The following is a 22,167-nucleotide window of genomic DNA, read 5'->3' on the forward strand; positions in this document are numbered from 1 at the left end:
TAATCTTTGGAAAATTCATTTTAAACTGTTCTGTATCTGTTGAACCAGTATTAATTGTTTTTTATTTGAACATGACATACAGTGATTTGCAAAACTATTCAAACCTCACTAACCTTTTCCATATTATGTCATGATGAAAACCCAAACTTCAGTGCATTTTGTTGGATTTTTGTCTGATAAACCAATACAATGTGAAAATACAGATGTTAACTGAAACAAAAAATCTGTATTTTCTCTTCTTTTTTATGCCCTTCTTGTTACTGGCACTATTTTATTTTTATATTTGTATTTGTATCATGTTCGAATAAAATTTCATTTCATTTCATTTCATATATAGTTTTGAAGTGAAAGGAAAAGAAAAAAAAAAGAAAAATGTGAGATGATTATGTATCCAGGCCCTCTTCTCTCTTATACACCTGCATACAATCCAGTACAAGTTGTCTTTAGCTTTAATGTGCACTCAGTTTATGATCAGCTGTTTTACATAGATTTGTTATAAACAATAGAGCACAAACAACATAATGTTTGTGCTCTACAGGATGTTGTAGTGCACAACATCCTGTAGTGTAGTTGTTCTTGGTCTGAAGTTGACCAAGAACAACTTCAGATAATTCAGGGATAATGATTAAAGTAGAGTTAGATTGTAAACTAAAAAAGAAAGAGCATTAGTCAGAGAAGGAGCCAGGAAACCAATAGAGAAGCTCTAAACTAGTTATAGATATCAACTTCTCACATAGGATAATATAGATAAAAGTGTATTCCTGTGTTTCAATGGCCTAGTCAAAATCCAGACCAAAATCCAGTTGAGAATATGAAACCAGACTACAGAATAATAGTTCTCACACTGGCCCTGCATCCAGTCTGACTGTATTTAAACTGTTTTTCAAAGAACAGTTTGTAGTTGTACATTGACAAAATGTTGTTACGTTTAACAGCCGTCAAGACACCTGCAGGAAACACGCAGCTTTGGGAAGTTGACTGCTTGTGCTGAGATATTGTATTACATTTAGTAGTAAAAGTTGGTGAAATTTAGCACCAGAAGAAAAAGTGTTTGTGTTCAATCCAGAAACTAAATGGACAAAAAGCAGAGAAAAGGGAGAATTTACTTTGCTTTACTCCTACATAGTGATTTTGCTTCTTACACAAGGCTCCACACCCTGATAAAAAAAAAAAAAAAAAAAATTCTCATGTCTCTGAAAAGCATCGGTGCCCTTTGCCTCCCACTACAACCATGAATAAGTCACATCGTGATGCATTATGAAACATCCGTGTGATGTCGAAAGATGAGAACCTTACCATCGCCCGGAATGATCCTGAGTGAGACGGTGTTGCCAGCCTCCTTGATCAGGTTGACAATGTCCGAGTGCGACTTGTTCGTGATGGAGCAACCGTTAACGGCCAGAATCCGGTCCCCGACCTTCAGCTTCCCGCAGCGGTCCGCCGGGCTGCCCTCTATGATGCGGCCTATTTTGTGGGGCATTGCCACACAAGCATTTCCAGCTTTTTATGTTAGATGTGTTTGTGTTTATGTATTTTTTTTTTCATGTTAAAGACAGTGTGCGGTATAGATTTGTTTGATTGAGATGATTATTTGTGTTGATTTGCATTTAGTGTAAGTGGGAAACAAGGAGAAAACATAATGGAAGAAAGAAAAAGGAGGGTAGATTAATTATTCAAATCACCAAGTCCCAAGTTCACCAAATGAAAGTGAGAAACTATTGGAGTTTGCACACAAATTAAAAATTTTTTTTTAAAAAAAAAAAAAAAAAAAAAAACAGAAAAGAGAAGTCAAGCTATAATTGATGTACTCCTTAAAAATGCAAAGGTTGTCCTCTTGTCCCACAACTTGACATGTTAATTAAAGATCTGTGAATCTGATGTATCATTGGATCAATGGGTATTTATACAATCTGAGCTGTGGTGCCTTGGCTGAGATAATGATAAGAATTTAAAGGGAAAGTTCAAAAGTTTTTAAGTGAGCTTGTGTTAAAATATCATAAGTAGCTCATATCTAACCCACCGTAACATCATAAGAAGTACATTTCTAACACTGTACTCCTCAGGACTTCTACTGTTTAAAAACAACTCTGATCTCAGACATTTGCTTAGATAAGTCTGAACGTGACTATTTGTTGCTGCAGCTTTAATCAGATGAAAATAAACTTATGGTTTCAACAGGTGTTTGTTTCAGAAGTACCCAAAGTGAAAAAAGGATTATTTCTGTAATCAAATGACTATTTTCCATCTGTTACCAACAGACAAGGCATCAAGAGAAATGTGACTGAAGAATCTAAATTTAAAGCAAGCACCGAAAGTGCAACAAGTGTATTCTTTTATCTTTGTAAACAAAAGCTCAGAGAGGAAAATCAGAGCTACTGTACCATCAGAGAAGAAATGTCCATCTAAAAAATACTATCTCTACAGCTAAAAGCAGATAGATCAGATATAATTTCAGGTATAAGAAATAAGAGGTAATAGCCATCTTTCCATTGCTAACAACATTGATAACCAAAGCAAGAACAATATATAACTAAAAATTGCCAGTTCAGAATTACGTAATTTAAATTCAAAAACAGCAAGTTAATAGTAAACCATATTCAATTTTATCTCTGTTATCCATCCTTTGAAGTGGAGTTGATGAGTCAGTTCAATATTGGTGTGTTAATGTTATTATATTATCCAATTTTAAGTACAAACGTTGATTTAATCTGTATTTTGTGCAAGACTCATTATTTGTTTTTTTAGGTGTGATGGTCTGGAAGCTGTAAACAACAATTTGGGTTATTGATAGATTGTCGATTTCTTGTGAGAAAGTTAAACACTGCACATGTGATACAAACTGCTTATAACCTTTTCACAGAACCTCACCATAGTCTGAGCTATCCCTTTAAGACTTTATGTCAGACTAGTCAGGTGGGCACTGAAAACATGACAGGACATTGTTGAATCAAAATGAGCTCAGGACTCCTGACGGTAACTTAGGGAAAATCCCTGCTCTCTCCAGTTGTCCTTCTCCTCCTGTTTCACTTTCTCTATCTCTCCTACCGCTTTCACTCAGCAATCTGTGCAGCATCCATATTAATTACATAACCTTTCTTCACATTCACCTCTCCTCTGCCTCGATTGAAAATGCACTTGTATGCTGTCACTTTATTTAAATAATGAGTTATGGGACATTACAGGGCTTGACAAGGATTTAACACCCAATCTGCTAAGCACAACACCAGCTCTGGGTCATGGAGCGAGGGGATCAGCTGGGGGGGATGGGTTTTGATAGACTTAAGGGAAAATGGTTTTTGTCCCACACTTACAGGGAACTCAATCAGACGAAACTGCTTTTGTTTTTCGCAGAACTGACAGGCATTAAGAAATCCTGAAGGAACGCTCAGAGTAATGTCACTTGTTAAAAATGAATTCTTGACTTCAGCCCTTGTCCCACACGGTTACAACCCATTAGAGGAGCGAATGCTGGGCGCTAAAGCAGCAGCCTTAGTCACGCCAAGCAATAAAGGAGGAGCAAAGACACTAAAACACAAAGGGGAAGAAGGAAAAACAGAAACCATTTAAAGCCTGAAGAAGATCAGACAAGGTCGTTTTCCAGGACTGTCATTGTTAATAACACATTAATTCTAAAATTGCATTCTGGAAAGCAACACCATTAGCTCCTGGGATCAGTGGAACCTCCTCAGGACACTTAGTGTGGCTAGAGTATCATCCAGTCTCGTCTTTCACCTATGACACATCGCATTACATCACCGTAACAGCTAAATACACAAGGGTCCTTGATATGACATCTGTGTTCATCACTCAGAGCTTTATACTGAATTTGTTCAAGGACAGCTTGTGCAATTTCTCCTCAAAGCCTGACCGACTTTACCGAATGCATGTCTGGTGTGTTGCTACGATGCATACAAGTTTAAGATTGCCATCGGTGGGATTGAGTATGTGGTGGAAATATTGCTGAGGGCCAGGATGAGGAGTACATCTTTTCATATGGGTGAGAGAGCAGCGGACTTTACAGAATTCTGGCTTTTCTGCAGGGTAAACAAATTTCATAGACCTGTAATCACCTACCGAATGTGGTGCCAGCATCAGGCCGGGAGACGGACGACACAATCACAAAACCGAAACCTTCGTTTTCTCCCCGCTGGATCTCCACGTCGTAAGGCTGCAGAGAGGCCGGAATCACAGCGCTCCCGCTGCCGCCTCCACCGCCACTGCCTATGCCGCTGGTAGATCCACTGCCAGAACTGACTGTGTTCAGTGAGTTCTGACTCCCCTGAGGGGTCCGCTTGCCTTCTGTTAGGCTGGGAGCCTGGGTGCTGCTGTGGTGTGAGGAGGCCGGCGATGGGGGAACGTCACCTTCTCCCTTTGACACTGGGGATAAAGAGGGTGAGAGCACAGTGGTCAGATAAATGAACTAAGAAGCAACTGGCAACAATATGTTTACAACACAAATGTGACCGTGCGTGACACATAGATAGATGTACATGTTTAACGAGAAACTTTCATCACCTCCGTATCCGGCGGTCTTGCGTCTGACCGTGAGGTTGACATGACCCTGTTTGGCAGCCTGCTGCATCAGCTGAACCACCAGCTGGTGTGACTTTCCCACTACCGCTGTGCCATCCACACAGATGAGCTCATCACCAGACCGCAAGCGGCCATCTTCATCTGCAGCCCCGTACTTCACTATGTGCCCAATGTAGATCTGGAGAAAGACAGAAATGTTTCACTCAAGAGACTTTTTACAAGTAAAATAGGAAGTTGAGAATCTCAATGTCCAGAAGCCAACTAAAACAAGGAGTTTAGTTGCATTATTTCACTGTGTTTATGAGTGAAAGGAGAATTTTCTTTGGATTCAGTATTGCAGAGCTTCCACTTATGCCCTCCCTGCAAAGTACTGCTTAACTCTACATGCTAACCTCCTCGGCCTAGGATATACCAATCTGCCGACTGAGCCCAGACTGCTCTGGTCTGGCCCATCATATCAAAGCAGACTTTCTGTTTGTGAAGTGTTTGTGGACCAATCAACAAACCAACTTCATGTGAGGCAGGCTTGAAACTTTCTACCACTTTACTTTATCCAATTGCAAGCTTTCTGTCATTCTTCAACTTGCTTTCCCTTTCAAGACAAATATATGATGCACAACAGCACAAGGATCGGAGGATACGGCCTTTGCTTCTCCTAACAAGCTGTCTGTAAGGTTCTCTAGAGAGCAACAGCTCCAGTAGGGAGTGGGAGTAATTTGTTAAGACTTTGTGCTATTCTGGTGTAAAGGCAGACAGAACTGAAAAGACAGGGGGGGGGGGGGAACTAATGAAGCAAGCAGCCTCAAACTGAGGAGCATTCAGAAAAGTATTGTTACTTGATGTAAGCATTTATCTACACACTTCTCTATTAATTTGTAAGCATTTACAGTAAATAATGAGATTTAAAGGTGAAGAGACACTTACAGGTTCCCCAGGCTCATTTCCTCCCAAAATGCGGAAGCCAAAACCAGTATCCTTTCGCCACAGGAAAATGTCTTGCTCCTGGCAATCTGGCACTGAAACATACATAAAAGAATCAGTGAGATGTCTCCTTATTGATCCATTACAAACCTAGAAGTTAACATGTTTGCTAACTTCAACCAGTGCATCATTGTTCATTGTGTCTTATCCTTTTCTCCTTTTTGCAAAGGCACTGTCATGGAAATATCCAACATACATTTGTGCTTTTTCTTTGCCTTACTTTCTTATAGAGAGTACAACAGGCACAGTACTTTTTGTTTTTAGTCCTTTCCTTCCTGGAGGAAGCCATTAAAGGAGTCTCAACTAACTCCCTTCAACCCTTTTTTTTTTTTTTTTACATAGAAAATACACAGTCTGGTTAAGAGCTTCTATACGTTTGATCTGTGTCTACTTCTCAACATTTTCACAGTATTGTCAATTTCTTCATATTTTTTTTATTATTATTACTAATTTGAACATTATTTAAGTTTTAGGTTTTCATTCTGACTTTTATTTTATCTCTTCTATTCTCACATGTAATTTAGAAAGCTTTTTGCAAATGAACCATTGTTGGCCATTTGTTTTACACCAAATAAATTATTTTATTGAAAGTCAAAACATACCTAATTCTATTTAAGAACTCATTGGTCAGTTTAGTAACATTATGGTTTGTGATTGGTTGCTTCTATCGTCTTGTGCATGTTCTGTTCAAGATGACCTCAATGAAAACCTAAAAACTCACCTGAAGGAGATGTACTATTAATTTGTATTTACAACACAAATCTGAACTGCACAGATTGATTTTTTTTCTTCCATTTCTGTGTCTTCTCTGCTTTACATCTTACTCAAACATGTGCAGTGTCCCACACGTTCGCATCTTGCCACAGAGTAAGCAGACTGTGGAGGAGGACGCAGGCAGTTCAGTGTCAGTCTGTTCAGCCCACAGGGCCAGCATGCACAGGAGGCACAAGGCCTCCTTTAATGCACCGCCTGCTGTCAGCACGGCTGCCTCTCGAGGCTCGCAGTGAACCCGAGTCCCTCGCCTTCATGGTTAGTGGTTAGTTTGGATTAAAGTCACTGCTGGGGTTCTAATTAACCCTCAGTCCACCTGTGAGGAGTAGTGATCAAAGCTTTGTGTATATATTTTAAAGAGAGAAGTAGCTGGACTTTCTCTTGGTTTCTTTATGAGAAGCCATCGCTTTTCCATTTCCATGGGTCAGAACTAAGGCAGCTTCTTGGTTGAGAAGTGAAAAGAGGTGGGGTATGCCTTGGACAGGTCACCAATCTGTCATTGGACACAAAATACACAACACAGGACAAACACTCACAACAAAGGGGCACTAAGCGAAATCAATTAGCCTGGCAGTCAGGTCTTCGGACTAGAGGAGAAGGCTGGAGCAGCAGGAGGGAAAGCACTCTTACACAGGGAGATACACAGCAGGAACAAGCAAACTCTTTGAAGAAAGATCCCAGACTGATGTTGACCGTGCAACCTTACTGAGAAAATAATTAATTAATTAATCTTTTAGTATAGGAGCAGGGACACATCTAAAATCCTGAGGGTTTGCTCCACTTGCCCTTACAACTTTCGTCAGTTTTTGCTTTTTTTGACACACATTAGTGTTTAAGATGCAACAGGACACCAATGGAAATCATAACAGCAGGTCCACCTCTAATTTCATCAGAAAAAAGAAAGCTTGGAATGGTCTAGTCAAAGTTCATACAGTGATTGAAATGCTGTGACATAACCTTATGCTGGTTTTGACGCAAACAAACTGCACACTATGGCAGAATTAAAATGATTCTGTAAAAAAAAAGGCCAACACTTGTATCTGTTTGTCCCTACTGACCATGTTAATCATTTTCTTTTCATGAGAAACGCCAAAAAGAAGCCAAGCGGCTTTCTCTTTCTGCTCTTAGGATTCACCCTTCCATCACACTCTCCTTCACTGCAACAGTGCTTTTCAAGTGCATACAGTGGATGCACAAATGCATCTGCTGACGAACTCGAGCAGTGTTGGCTGGGATGGGGCGGGACGAACAGCATGAAAATGGAGTCAGGAAATCTAGGGCTGTTAGTAATTCTGTTTTCCCTCTTTCTTGTTTCATTGTGTCTCCTCTTGCTCCCCTGCTGAATCAAAAAAGGGGCTGTAGCTTCTTCAGAGGTTATCAAACATATACACCAATCATCTGCAGCTTAAAGCAACCCTCTCAAGACCCAGTTAATATTTAATTAGCAGCAGTCCTAGTTTCTTCTTGCTGACATTCTTATTAAGGAACTCTGCAACATGCGGCTGGTGCACAACTAGCGCATCTGGCCAAGAACAGTAATTCGACAAGCCAACAACAAACTTGCCGCGCACATCATCCCACTCTGATTACATAATGGCTTTTTGTTGCGACATGAAACAGGATTTGAGACTTTATAGCACTGCATACTTTTCTGACATATCACCCACAGTGGGTGAAGGTCTGAATGATTTAGATCACACAGACTCTCCTTCTCATCACAATTTCAGTGTTTCTCCATGAATATTGCAGGAACAAGCTATGGACTAGACGGGATATAAAAGAGCTTTATAGCTGTAATCTGAGGTATCAATTGTGGGTTTTTTTTTTTAGTTTGCCATCTGACTAAACTTTTCAATGCATGAGACAATCTCTTTTGCTTCGTCTGACAAGATTATGTTTTATCTTCCAACATCATGTGCGTCCACCTTTGAATTTGTGACCTTTCATTTAAAAGATTTGCATGTCAGATTTTGAAGAGGAAGGTATTGACGGTGTGTGTATATGTGGCAAATTAAAACACATTACAAGCCTTTTGACTAGCTTGCTCCCAAGGACACTTCTCCCTCGAGGCTGCTTTTGTCACAGAATCGGATGTGACGATGAGCAAAAGCTTGAAGCAAGCACAAAAAAGTCCTAATATGCGACACGCACATGCCTGAAACCTTTCAGATAAGTTTTCTTGTAGATTTTTGACTCAAACTCGTTAGACCACACAGCAATGTGTGGTTGCTTTTAAGAAGAAACCTTCATGGAAGATTTATCATGCCTCCAACAGGACCAAAGAAATGTACTCACGTCGACTTTCATACATGCTCCTGGACTGGGCCCAGATCTTGAAAGGGTCTGGCTTCTTCTGGAGGGTGAGAGTGCCATCTGCGGGGTCCTGGGGGGGCAAGACCGGCAGAGGCTGTGTGGGAGCTGCTGGAGTTGGGACCACCGCCTCACTGGGCATGGCAGAGGGTGGGTGGCTAGGAGAGTCGGTGTGGGCGCTGCGATGGCTGCACACGCTGTGCTGGGAGCTGCTCTGACTGTCCTTTCTCTCCAACTGGTGCTGGATGGATGGGGGAAAAAAAAGAGAGACGTCTTTGAGTGTAAAAGAACCAGGGATGGAAGGAGGGGGGTGAACTTATAGGCATAAGATTAAGAAATAGGGGAGAAAGAGGAGAAAAAAGTAAACAAATCGAAGACAGGAGTGAAAACAGAGGACAGAGAGAGAAAGGAAGACTGTTCAAGGTCATCTTTTTTAGATATTGCTGCAGAACATTTCTCACTAAAAATGTCTACTGAGGTAAAAGGAGGGATGGCATGGTTTCCATGGATGCAGGACAAAGACAGGTTGAAATAAAGTGAAAGAGATGTTGCTTTTCTCTGAATTTCATTTCTCTTTATTGCAGAAGATAACATTTTTCTTCCATCTCCAGTACAGAAAAGCAACCAAGATGCAGAATTTACTCAGTGTCACTGCTATGCTTTAAAAGTTTTTTTTTTGTTTTTTTTTTTACAAGCGTCCCTTTTTTTCCATGTGTTTATCCTCCACAGAAACTGGAGTATGTACAGATTACTGTGTTAATATTTGTTGACCTGGCCTAAAAAACACTTTCCAGACATATAGCAATAAGTCCTACTCAGAAAATGTGATTATGACAGTGAAATGGGGGCAGCTCTGACAACAGAATCACTCTTTATTTATTGTAACTAATAAGATGGGGCTTGAAATAGTGGATAAGTTATTCCACTCATCACACTTTATGAGACGAAGGGTCAAATTCCCATAATGCTTCATAATGAGGACAACAGCCACACAAAATTGACTTTTCATTCAATCACGGGAGACTTGATAATGAGGCGGCGTAGCAGAGAGTCTCTCCTGCATATGGGAGTTTACTGCAAGCATCTACGCAGGTTCTGGACTGAAGGCAAAGAGGATGTTCCTGGCAAATGGAAAGTCACATGCAGCGTGACATTTCACTGACATAACACAGGGGAGAAATCTGGCTTTTCCCTAGACAGACACTAATCTGGAGTGACACTCAGCCATGGCCACTGTTGGCACTCGACCCCCAAACAGAGTCTAGCCCCCTTCTCAGACTGCAACACCATGTGACCTGAAAAGGTAACTTCCATATCCCTGATGGATACCAAACTAATCCTAATCCTAATATCCAGTCAGGTCAGATGGATGCTTTGAATGTCAGTTAAGGGAGAGTGTTTCTTCTGTCTCAGTTGGAGAGAAATGAACTTGTCCCTGACTTCTTCTATAGGCACGGACACAATCTGACACACACATTAAATAAAGAATACAACTTTCAGTCATTGTTTCTGGTGACACAGATATTGACACACTTGCTTAGCCTTGATTTATAATATTTCAGAAGGTTAGCACATAGTCAAATGGGGCTCTTTAAGCATTCCCGTTTGCACAGTATCTACATTGTCTAGCGTTCTCTTCAGTTCAGCTTAGGACTGGGATAGACATGTAAGAAGGCTGATTTTGAGTCAGGTGAACCACACTGACATTTATTTGACTAAATGTTTGGTCCATTTCACTGCTGACAGATCCATTAAACATAAACCGCTCATGTTTCTGTTTAATGGTAATATGCACCAAAATCCATTTCATTAATGCCCTGGTATTTTAAAGAGTTCATACTGTTCTGCACTTCAAAAAGGCCCCAACAGGCCCACAGTTTCATTGATTATCCACCATACGTGGGAATCAGATGGTCTTCAGCATATTTATTGTTTGTGTGACAGAAACCACCTTAAAGAGCTTCGTCTTGTGTCACCAAAGAAAATTATTTATTTTAAAGTCCCAGCAGCTTTGAGGATACACCGCATGTTGACGTTTGTTATAGTAGGAGAGAAACACATTTTTTTGTGGCATCATTCCTATAACTTCACTTCTGGCTAATGCATATCACTAGAAAGTTGAAAAGAAGTCTTGGTTACTCCACTATACCATTCAGTTCTATTACATATTTTTTAATCTCTTTTACCATCCTGGTCACTGCGTAGTTTTAAAATAAATAAGACCCCTCATGCAGTCTAGTGGCCATGTGGCTTTATTCCACGTCTTATTTGTACTCTAGGAAAACAGAAATTTATAGATTGACAATTAGCTGCTACAAACTCTGATCAACTTTAACAGAATTCATTGCACAAATTCTTAAATTGTCACTATCACTTTAATTGTGTCACCACTGATTTTGTTTAAAATAAGTGTTTTTTAGTGGTCACATGGTAATGAAAGAAATGTCCTTAAATTAAAGGTGAAATTGACAATTCCCCTTGAAGAATTGCCTTGCTGATTCTTTCTCAGATTTTCTTCACCGCCTTTTTTTTGCAAACCACAATTTTCGAGAATGACATTGTTTCTCCTCTTTCTCTCTGTCAGTGTTCCCTCTGTAACTGTGGGTGATCTGGGTGACTCACAGCTGTGTTTCCCTTCCTTACTCTCTTCCCTTTTTATCCCAATCTTCTCTTGTTGCCTCTTTCTCTGAGCTGTGGCTGTCTGCCCTCCTCAACAGCTGGTCACAGTTACACTACTCTGCCCAGGCTACGCTACGCTCAATCAGTCACAGAGCGGCAGCATTTCAGGAAGGGTGGGATGCTAAGACAAAGTAAAGAGGATATGAAACAAAGAAAAGTGACAGAAACAAGATCAGAGATTAAAAAATAAGGATCACACAAAGCTCGGCACAAAGCTTGGCAGGTAATGAAGAAGAGGCGTAGATTTCTGAAGCTTAAGATCTCAGTCACATCTCACAAGTCTGCGCCTTCTGTTCTTAAAATAGCACTTGTTTCAGTGAGGAGCGTGCAGTGATATGCACACAAAGAGGAGAGTTGAAGACAGTACTCACCACCAGCTTTGGGCTTCTCTTGGCTGGCACCACGCCTGCAAAACATCGACACAAAGACAGGGAGAGCATTAATGACCTGCGGTGCTCTTCCTCAGTCCCTTCTGGTCAGATCCTCCTCAGGACAAATGGATGAACCTTCAGGTTCGTGCTGCAGACTAGAAGGCAACTGGCCTGCTCCTCCTCCCCGTTCTGCCTCCTCTCCTCTCTCTAACTGAGCAACACACTGCGCTGGGCTGCTCGCTGATCTAAGTGATCTCCGCCCCCTTTTTCTGTATCCCGCTCCAGTCCGCGCTCCCAGCCGTGCTAACAGAGGAGCGTCACCAATCTGATTGCGTTACACAGGCTGGCCGATGCAGCAGGAGCAGCTACAGGTCGCTCTCACACCACTTCTCCTGGTGGAGTCTCAACTCTTTCTTGCACTGAAGAAGCAACATAAAAAGGGAAAACATGTCTGTGTGCATCTTCTGAGTTTCTCCAGAGCTGCTGCTTCCTCCACTCCCAACTCCACTGCTTTGCTCAGGGCTTACATTGAGAAGCTGATCTTCTCCTTCTGCGCCCCTCTCCTCGCTGCTCCCTCCCCCCTTCTCTTCTACTGTGCACCGTGCCTCGCTGTGCCTTTATCTCTCTCTCTCCATCTCGCTCCTACAACATACTGTAAAGAGTAACCAAGAAGATCAACCTCATTTGTGCCTATAAAATATTAATGCTCTCAGCCAGATGTCAGGGGAGATGACAAGCAGCATATCATTGTAGGGAATAACACACATGCCATTTAACCTTTCCAAATATCTCTCATTATTTAAGGTAAAGCATCTTCTACCTCAAATATTAGGTCTACTGAAATATAACCTGGCTTTTTAACCCACACATGACTCTTTCATCTTTTCCCAAGGCGACTCTACATCAAGCTTTTTTCTTGGCACAGAACATGGAGACAAAAATAGACAAATGAATGCATGAACGACATGAGACGGGATAGGGAAGAGGGCTTGCCGTTTCCAAGGTGATCAGGTAGTTTTGTTTTGTTGAGCGGGGGGGAGGGGTATAAATAGAACATCGTTTTAATATTAACTGTAGACCTTTCATATAGTGCATCCTGCTTTGTCTTCATGTTTGCTATAAAGAAGTAGTTGCAGATTTTCTTTCCCCTGATGGTGTACACCGAGTGTAGAGGGAATCTACCATTGACATCACTACACATCACGCAAACATCCATCCCAGGCTCCTTCTGCTGCATTGGCAAAAAAATCATTAAATGTTAAAACTCTCTGTTGCTGCAAAGCCCCTCTCCACTCAATTCATAATTTATTGCCATCTTTTTTTTTCTGTTGCACGTTCTCTCCATCTCTCAGATTATGGTGTGCCTCTTACTGGACCAAATGGATCATCTCGCCCACTGAGCAGAGGCTTAAAGCTTTTTTTTTTTTTTCTTTTCACAGGCCAAAATTTATGCAGATGTGCTTGTGGGTGCGGCTGACACAGGAAGGACGTCCATCACTGGGTCAAATGTCATGTCAATGTAATTGTTTCCTATAACAACGACTGGTTATGTGACCCATGCATTCTACACTTGACAAAGTGAAAGGTCAAAGTAAAAGACACTCCTACAAGGCAAATATATTGTTGAAGAAGAAAACCTAAAGATCACAACAGTCAAGTCAAAAGAAGAAGAAATGGCTCAAGCAGGAAGTTAACAGTCAGACCAGTGAGGTGTTGTTTGTGAACATAAAGTTGAGAAAAAAAAGCTTTCTTTATCAGCAGTTAATTCTTCTGTATTTCCACAGATCGCCTTATTAAATAAATCAATAACAACTGTAAACAAAAATTCTGCCAGCATGTTTATCCACAATAATCAGCTGTAGCAGCATTAGTTTTTCTCTGTGATTGAGCTAAATAAACCATGATATTGGTTTAGTCAGCCATGAATCAGCTGACTAAATCATTTGTGAGCCCTGAAGCTCAGAAAGATAAATCCAAGAACTGCATCATGCTACTTCATTCAGCTCTGAAGAAGCCGCCATGAACTGATTTATGCAATAGATTTGTGACATCGGCAAGTCTTTTTTATGCATGAACAAATAACAGTCCAACAGTTCAATAAAACTACAGTATTTGACTATGTTGCAGCTGCTCACATAAAAAAAAAATCTTATCAAAGATCTGATTTTGTCAGAACACAGGTAAGGAATCATGGTGCATTGATCAGGGGTGGAACATAAAAAAATCACCACAGGAGAAATGGTTGGAGTCTTCTCCACACAAACTTGGGATCTTTTTTTTTTTTTTTTTTTAAAAAATTTCCCCCAGTAAAATTTGGGGCCAGCAGCTCCAGGGAGGATCAGAATGAGTCAAAAATATTGTATATTGCATTAGCATGTAGCATAAGATTCTCACATGATAATTTAAAGTAAAAATAATAGTTTTACTATGTCATATGTACACCAAAATATTAAACAAAACATATATAACATATTCTAACTGCTTTTATTTAAAACATAGCAACACATTAGCTAACTCTTGTTAAAAATTATACTGTGCAAACAAAAACATTTTGTTTAACATACAGCAAAGACCAGATATCGTCAGGTCTGGAGTTGGTTTGGGATGGATTCTAGTTTTGATCACTGTCTTCGATTTCCTTAGTCTCATTCTTTGATTAGATAAGCCTCGTTTCCGTTTTACTCTCTTAACCACTCTAGTTTAATTATATTCCTTATACAGTATCTGCTTATTACATCTTAGTATTAGATTCATTTTCCTAGTTACCCTGTTTATTTTCCCTTGTCCCCTGTGCGATTTTATTTCTTTTTCTACTCAGCCTGCCTTCTGCTCTCTTCCCTCACACCTACAACCCGTTAGCTATCAGCTCCGGTCTTTTGATCCGGCATTCATCCCTCACGGTATTTAAAAAGTTTGTAATTTTGAAACTGTAAGATTTTTAAACTTTGGTATGCCTTTATACTGGTGTGTACAGGAACATTTACTGCAGAGATATGCCTTTTTAGGCTTGTTTGTTTTTGTAGAGATAACCGTAGGGATGTTTTAAATAACGCACTTGTCAAAATGATTGTTGCTACGTAATCCAACACAGCCCTTGCTGACTACGGAGTACATTACGGTGAAGTAAATAGTTTTATTCCCTATCTGTTTCCTAAAAAATGAAGATGATGTTCTACATTTTAACTTCCTGGGTTTCTAAAATTCAGTATTGCAGAAGAGATGCTGGGATTCTTAGACATGATCCAAATCTAACAGTGGTGAAGAAACAGAGCGGGTTCATGCTTTAGGGGCTGAATTTAATGTCAATCAAGCTGTAAATATAAGTTTTGAATGTAGGTTCAGCTGTCACCTATCTTTGTTGCCTAGCTACAGAAACCTTGACAATTGTTGGGACCACTAAGATGCGGAACAGGGCCTAACAGAAGAACTTATTATGGAGACTTAGTAGTAACCAAAAGATGTCATGATTTAGAAAATTTGTCTTGCTTTATGTCGCATGTCTAGGTGTTTAAACTCTTTTAATTATGGCTATGAAGTACTTTAGATAGTAGGTGTAGATACTTTTCTGAATTACTAGAATAAAATGTCTTATTTTGAAGGGAGACTAAGTATATCATATTCTAATTCATCCATACTTCCTTTGTCAATGCAAATATTGATTATTATAGACAACTGACAACATTTTTTTTTCTGGACACTGATAAACTTTGAAAAGTAAAAAACAAACAAAAAAAATAATTGCAAGATTACAACACCGAAATAAAAGATTGCAGGTTTTTGCAGGTTTACACGGGGAGTTGAACAGTGTGGCGTGAACTGCACTTTGAAAATGCAAGTACAAACAAACACAAACACATCCTGCAATGGAAATATTTTTTGAGGAATATTGTGGATAATAACTGGAGTTTAAACTATTGAGCAACTCATGCTGGTTCTATTAGAATGAGAAATGTAACGTCAAGCAGTTCTGCAGCCTAAGATACTAAACAAAATACCAACAAAAACAGAAAACTGGACACTTGCATAAAGGCTTTTTAACCAAAGTATTCACAAACCTGACAAGGCAAATGCGTAAAACAACGATTGTTTAGAGACCGATGCTGTGCGGATCTATTTGTTGTAAAGGTGGGGAGAAAAACTACAAAAAATATCTGCATTCATGCCAATGGCAGAGGAGGATCCTCTTTATTTCACAGAATGAAAATGTTATTCGTAAAATAGTAGGGAGGTGTGTCTGAAACACTAAGGAATTATAGCATATGCAGCATATAATTGTTTTGTCAATGCTTTTGATGTAGCATAGAGTAAGGTTTATTTTTATAATGCTTTTTTTCCAGGAATTTATTACCATCTTTCAAGTAATGTCAGAAAAAGATGACATTAATTGATTGTTTTTTCTTATCTCTAAAAAACAAGTTTTTTTATTTTCATTCATAAGTGGCAAAAACGTTAAATATTCAGGCCAAGCAACATATAGATGTTGTTGAGTGGGCACAAACGATGTACGCAGGTTTATCATTCTTTCATCCTTTTCAAAGTGAATCTGCAGCAGCTTGAATGGACCTTACTTCTCTGAGCTACTGAGGCTGTGGCCTTGGTGACTCCAAGCTGAGCCCACACGGATTGAGTGAATAGTCCTTCCTCCAGGTTTTCTATCAATTTTGTTAGAGAACACAAAAAAAGTGAGTAATGATTTGGTTTATTAAATAAAGCCCGTCAACCATTGTCCTTGCTCTCCATACAAGATTGTCCCAGTATCCTGCTGTCCTTTCCATTCATCTGCTCTAAATTATTTGGTCTTGTTAAGCTGTCGTAACAGTTCATTCCTCCACATTCATTTCCTCTTGATTTTATTCCCCTTCCTTTTGCTTTTTTATTTTCTCTCCTCTTTTTCTTCTTTTCTCTGGGGACAGAAGCACTCTGCAAGATTGTCATAGCAACAACGACAGAAAGGCAAGATGGAGGAGTTATAGCTGGCCTGCCCTCCTTTACAGGGAAGCGCCTAAGTGGGTGAGAACACTTGATGCAATCTTTAATGTTGTAGGTGATGAAACAATTATTTAATAAAAAGAAACTACTCATAATTAATCATTATATTTTTAATGGAGAAAAAAAATAATTGGAATAAAAATCTATCCACTGGTGCAGATTTGCATTTTCTGCAATTAAATAATTTCTAAAGATATATTCAATGATATATATATATATATATATATATATATATATATATATATATATATATATATATATATAAAACGAATTTTAAATAGATCAGCATTTTGAAAAGTGTTTATCTTTCAAAAGAAGTCAGCCTAATGTGTAATTAGGCTACACATTAGCCTAATTAAATGTCATTGATTTGTTAAGGTACAATCTGGTGAAGTTAATCCAGAAAAGTGAACATAACTTCTGGTGTCTAAAACTACTACTGTGTGAAAGATGTGAGACAGAATTTATAGACTGTGATTAAAGCTTAAAACAGAAACAAATAGTAGATTATTGATACAGGCAATCGGGCGACCCCTTCAGGGCATAATGACCTGGGGCGGGGGTCTGCAACCTCGATCTTTCACAGTAGCTCTGGCTAAAATGTAGATTTTAGCTATTTTTACATGGAATAATTACTTTGAATGACATTAAAAGTACCAGTAATATTTTTTGATCTATTTTTTCTGAAGGTAGGTGCCTTAATTTGTTTTTACAAATATCACCCTTGCATTATATAAAATGTATCCGTTCTCCTTTTGTTATGTTTTTCTTTTTTCATCAGAGGTAAATAATTTTTTAGACTGACAACATATTCCCCATTGTAGCTATTCATTAAAAACTAGAAGTTGTCTTTTTAAAAGGATGTAGGATGCAGTTCTTGTGACGAAACCCCATCAGCAGCCAGCTGAAACTGATCTACACACTATAACGTAAGATCGATCGGCATTTCATTTCTATTTTTGAGTTATATGGCTGAGTTCTTAATACTTAACTTTTTAACTGACTGTTTGTTTTGGGGTTTTTTTAAACACAGCTACCCAGACATGATTGCAAAACATTCAGGCATCCCTGTTCCTTTATCGTTCCATGATCTATATCAGTTAGTCTTTTTTTTTTTGCAGAATAATGTTCAGCTCCTGCTCTATTTGTATAAAGTTACAAAGTTCAGTTTAGAATGATGCCGTCAAAGTGACAAGGATAGACAGAAATGAATCACAGAGGATGTTTTTAATCTGCTGTGAATCTTTGAAAAAAAATTCTTTAACTTATATGAAGTTCAGGTTTTAAGCATCTCCTCACCAAGTAGAGCTGTAGTAGCATGTGTACCTCATATTTTGTATAGACAGCTGTCACCTAAAAAAAAAAAAAAAAAAAAAAAAAACTTGCATTTTGTAGTCTTTTTTCCTCTTAAAAGCTGAGTCTGCTCACTCTGAGTCAGACAGCAGAGATTGATGAATTGCTGATAAACAGATTAGGGCTTTTTCTTCTCTCGATGAAGCCTACCTTATTCCTCCTCCTCCTCTTTCTCCCCCTGCTATCTGTCTCCTGTACATCTCCGAAACCAATCCTCTCATACACGCTTCCCTTTGGTGAACTTCCCGCTCTGCTCAGCAAATCTCACCCTCTCTCTTCTCTAATCCTCCCCCTCCACTCCTTCAAAGCATGATCCCTGCTCCTCTTATTCCCATGCACTCCTCTTACAACTCTGTTTTTAGCTACAGTTGACCAACACACCAGCTCTGGAGTGAGAATAAACTCACAGATGAATCCTCAACCGTAAAGTCAACCAGAAATCTCATTGGCAGGAGCTTTCAGAGAGTTTCATTAAATACAGCAGAAGTTTCTTCTATGATAAATGTATTATTTACAATTATTTTTCTGTTCATGCAATTTACTGTTACTACATATGTAAAGCTGCTGTCTCATCATGTATATTAAGTGTATCAGAAAACACATTTTATGTAGGTCTAAACATGAAGAAATAAAGTTTATTTTGTAAATTGGTTTCCTAGAGTTGTCAAGTTATAGTGAAGGAAATTAATATGGAAACATATCTGAATGCCCTATCATGTACTTCTGGTATTCAGCATGATGAGGTGAGTGAATCTATAGACAAAGCATCTAAATTACACAATGAGAGATCGTTGCTGTGCCTGCTGAGCAACTTTTGCATATGTTGTGCATATGTTCCACGGCATCTCAGACGCAACACTTGTGCTACATTACAAAAAAAAAAAAAAAAAAAAAAAAGGGAAAAGGCAGCCTGCTTTGGCTTCAGATCTATTCATAATCAGATGTGGCAGAAGGCATTGCAGGAGTGTGAATTACTTTGAACTGAGTAGTTCTGCACATTACTGAAATACAAAGGCATAAGCAAGGACACAATAGTGTAACAGGACTTATTCAGAGTTACTTATATCTGTAAAGTAATTAAGCTAAGAGGAAAATGGCATGTATGCAAAAAAAATATCCCAATGAAACTGAAAACTCTCCACTGTTTATTATTGTGGACACTAGCAAAATTTTTGCCTGATAATTACAGCACCTTACTAACTGATAATCAACTGCTTTCACAATCTGTTTTGGTCTTTATGGCTCTGCAGTTTTTCTGTCATTAGTATTACACAGACCAGAACTGATGGAATTAGCATTAGCAATCCCATCAGTTCAATCCTTCAATCCAATAACTTTGTCTACAAGTTGCAGTTTGATCTATAATTTATAGACAAAGTACACATGGATAGGTTGGAAATTAAACATTTCTGGAAAAACCCACAACAAATGTCACTGAAAATTTGCACAAAATGCCCTGCCAGATTAGTTGCTTATTTCTTATATTTGAAATTGAAAGCATCCAAACAAACACTTGGAAATAGCAGTGTCTCCACCCCTCATCACCTAGTCACTCACCTGAACACACAGTTATTACAGGTTGGTGTTAAAGCCAGCAGATATGATCTACGAACCTGCCAGTCACCCTGCCAGCTCCGGTGACTTCTGGAGCCTCCAACCCATTTATCCTCTCATTTATTCCCTCTCTGTGCTTTTGCCCTCAGAGCTTGCTTCTGTACTATTCGTCTTCTCTCTCCTTCACACACACCCACACACAGAGGTTCGTAATGATGCTGACATTTAACACAATACAGCAGTTATTCCAGCAGCAGTGCACAAGGTCAACTCATTAGATCTCATAATTGATGTGTGGTGCATATCCCAAGCTGCCTTCAATACAGCAATCACGTGGTTAGAAATTTAAGGTAGAGGAATCTGAGGAACCTTGCATGCTTGTGTCTGTTTGAATACTTTATTCTTTAGCTCATGTTTTTTTTTCTTTTTTGACATCTTCTAGAGATGAACAAGTGTACTGATTGAACAGGCAAGAAGTACAGTTTGTAGAAACTCGGAGTCTATTTATAAGCCTGGAAATGAAGGCCTTTCCGAAAGCTCCATACGTTAAAGTGCCTTACCTCTTGAATGTTTTCACGTTCTCACGTTAGGGGCACAACTTTAACACATTTTACTAGGATTCTAAGCGACCCGTGAACAAACAATAGTGCATAATTGTTAAGTAGAAAAAAGAAAATAGGGAGGCTTTTTTGTTTGTTTTACAAATAAAAGTCTGAAAAGTCTGAAAAGTGGAGCATGAATCCTGTATTCATCCCTTGAGTCAATGCTTTTTTCAGAACCACCTTTTGCTGTTATTGAAGCTGAAAAACTTTTGAGATGTGGCTCAAAGCCTGAAGATTTTCTCTCTTTACTTTTGTAAGACACTGTTATACGTGATTTCAACAGTGAATATAACATGAACCATTATGTGGAAAGCACATTAATCCACAAACGAAGACAAAGCTTGATCCACTCTACTTCATGTCAGGTAGTGATTAGGTGTGGAAACATGTGAAACACATCCAACTATTGCAGGGGCAGTTTAAGGTGACAAACATTTACCAGTGATCTACGAGCCTCTGACCTAATGCGCAGCAATTTTCTCCCCATCATTCATCCATCCTCCCACTCTTTCTCACACTCCTGTACCCCCACCTCTGTACCTTTCCCCCTCCCATCCTATCCAGTCTGAGCGTTTTCATCCTGCAGCCCACTCTCTTTCTCTCTCTTCTCCATTTCATTGTGTCACTCTCTACTTGCCAACTATTCAGACAGTTGTCTATTCAGCAGATTAAGCTATGTTCTCTTGTGCACTTCATCTCGCGGCATGTCATGTCAAAACTTCACTTCCTGCAGACATTCATCATCTTCATACACTGAGATGTCACACGTACCTCTTTGCACTAACATGGTGACTTCGCTGCCTCTCGGACATTTGCTGAGCAGATCCACCACTTGGTTGTGGCTCATATTCTGGACATTTCTCTTGCTGACCTCCATCAGGATGTCCCCCTCTTTCAGGCCACGGCACCGAGGATAGTCCACGATCTGCTTGACCCTCTGTCCACCTCCCGTCAGACTGTCAGCGATGGTGAACCCAAACCCTTTGTCTCCCTTCTCCATGTGGATGGTGATCAGTTCTGGCTGGGTGGCAATGGCTGAAGCCAGGGTGACCACATCACTGGAGTAGCCGTGTGAACCATTGGAGGCTACCTCGGCCAGGGGGCTGTGCGGCCGTGGCTCTCGCATTCCATTGATGGGTCCGGCCTGGTTGGTGGGTGCGTCAAAAGTCTCTTGTCCATTGACAATGATCGGCTCTTTGTCCAAAATCGCCACAGATGTCACTAGGCTGGTGTTGGGGTCATCGGGGTCAAACGGCAGCGGATAGCCACGGCATAAGGATAGGTCCACCATTGAGCCGATAGGGATGGACTGGAAAATCTTCACCACCTGTGCATGAGTGTAGCCCAGCACGATGGTGTCATTCACACTGACGATCACGTCACCTGCAAAAAGGAAGACGGTATCTTCAGCAATGTTTCTATTGGCCAGTAAAAACTCATTTGTTACTGTTTGTTATTAGTTACACAGTAGTGACATTTCAAAGGTAAGTTGTTCAAAAACACCTTTGTGGGTTTCTGAATGAAAGCAGTGCCCTCTTTTGATGAAGGCTGTGTACTACACCTGTCTCCATTTTGCCATCCACAGCTGCAGGCCCGTCCAGGACCAGACTTTTGATCTGCAGGAACTCATCAGGCTCGTCACCTCCAACTACCGTGAAGCCGAATCCACGGCGGCTTTTCTTCAGCTTGGTATTGATGAAGGTTCCTTTCAGCTCTGCAGGATTTCTGGTGAAGAAAGGTTTCCCTCCTGGAGAAAGCAAACAACAACTCATAAACTCTGGGTTCAGAGAGCACACAACTGCATATAATCAACAATAAATTACATAGGGAGCACAAAGTATTTATGAAAGACAATGGAAATTGACTACAATATGGAGGAAGAAGGAAGTTATGATTAATTATGAGTGGAAAAACATAAATGTATGGAAAAGTGTAGTAGTGATGTTGGTTTAAAGGACTGAAGAAAAGCCATAATATACATATATCCTGATAAGAATGGTGAAATTAAGATAAATTAAGAAAAA

The 22,167-nt window shown here is 39.7% G+C and overlaps 1 protein-coding gene across 1 annotated transcript in view; it reads right to left on the minus strand.

Moving 5' to 3' along the window:
- The window catches only part of LOC106956426 (membrane-associated guanylate kinase, WW and PDZ domain-containing protein 1-like), a gene marked incomplete at its 5' end in the record, with an annotated part of 80,021 nt that overhangs the window by 6,340 nt on the left and 51,514 nt on the right, over positions 1 to 22,167 (minus strand). Inside the window, 8 exons of the mRNA XM_015047257.1 lie at positions 1,297 to 1,500; positions 4,075 to 4,377; positions 4,516 to 4,711; positions 5,458 to 5,549; positions 8,581 to 8,836; positions 11,646 to 11,680; positions 20,915 to 21,526; positions 21,705 to 21,890. Coding sequence (XP_014902743.1) covers positions 1,297 to 1,500; positions 4,075 to 4,377; positions 4,516 to 4,711; positions 5,458 to 5,549; positions 8,581 to 8,836; positions 11,646 to 11,680; positions 20,915 to 21,526; positions 21,705 to 21,890 — 1,884 coding nt within the window. The remainder of the gene's footprint in view (positions 1 to 1,296; positions 1,501 to 4,074; positions 4,378 to 4,515; positions 4,712 to 5,457; positions 5,550 to 8,580; positions 8,837 to 11,645; positions 11,681 to 20,914; positions 21,527 to 21,704; positions 21,891 to 22,167) is intronic.

The sequence above is a fragment of the Poecilia latipinna genome, unplaced genomic scaffold (assembly GCF_001443285.1).
Source record: "Poecilia latipinna isolate Pla-1442-1.1 unplaced genomic scaffold, P_latipinna-1.0 Scaffold816, whole genome shotgun sequence".
NCBI lineage: Eukaryota > Metazoa > Chordata > Actinopteri > Cyprinodontiformes > Poeciliidae > Poecilia > Poecilia latipinna.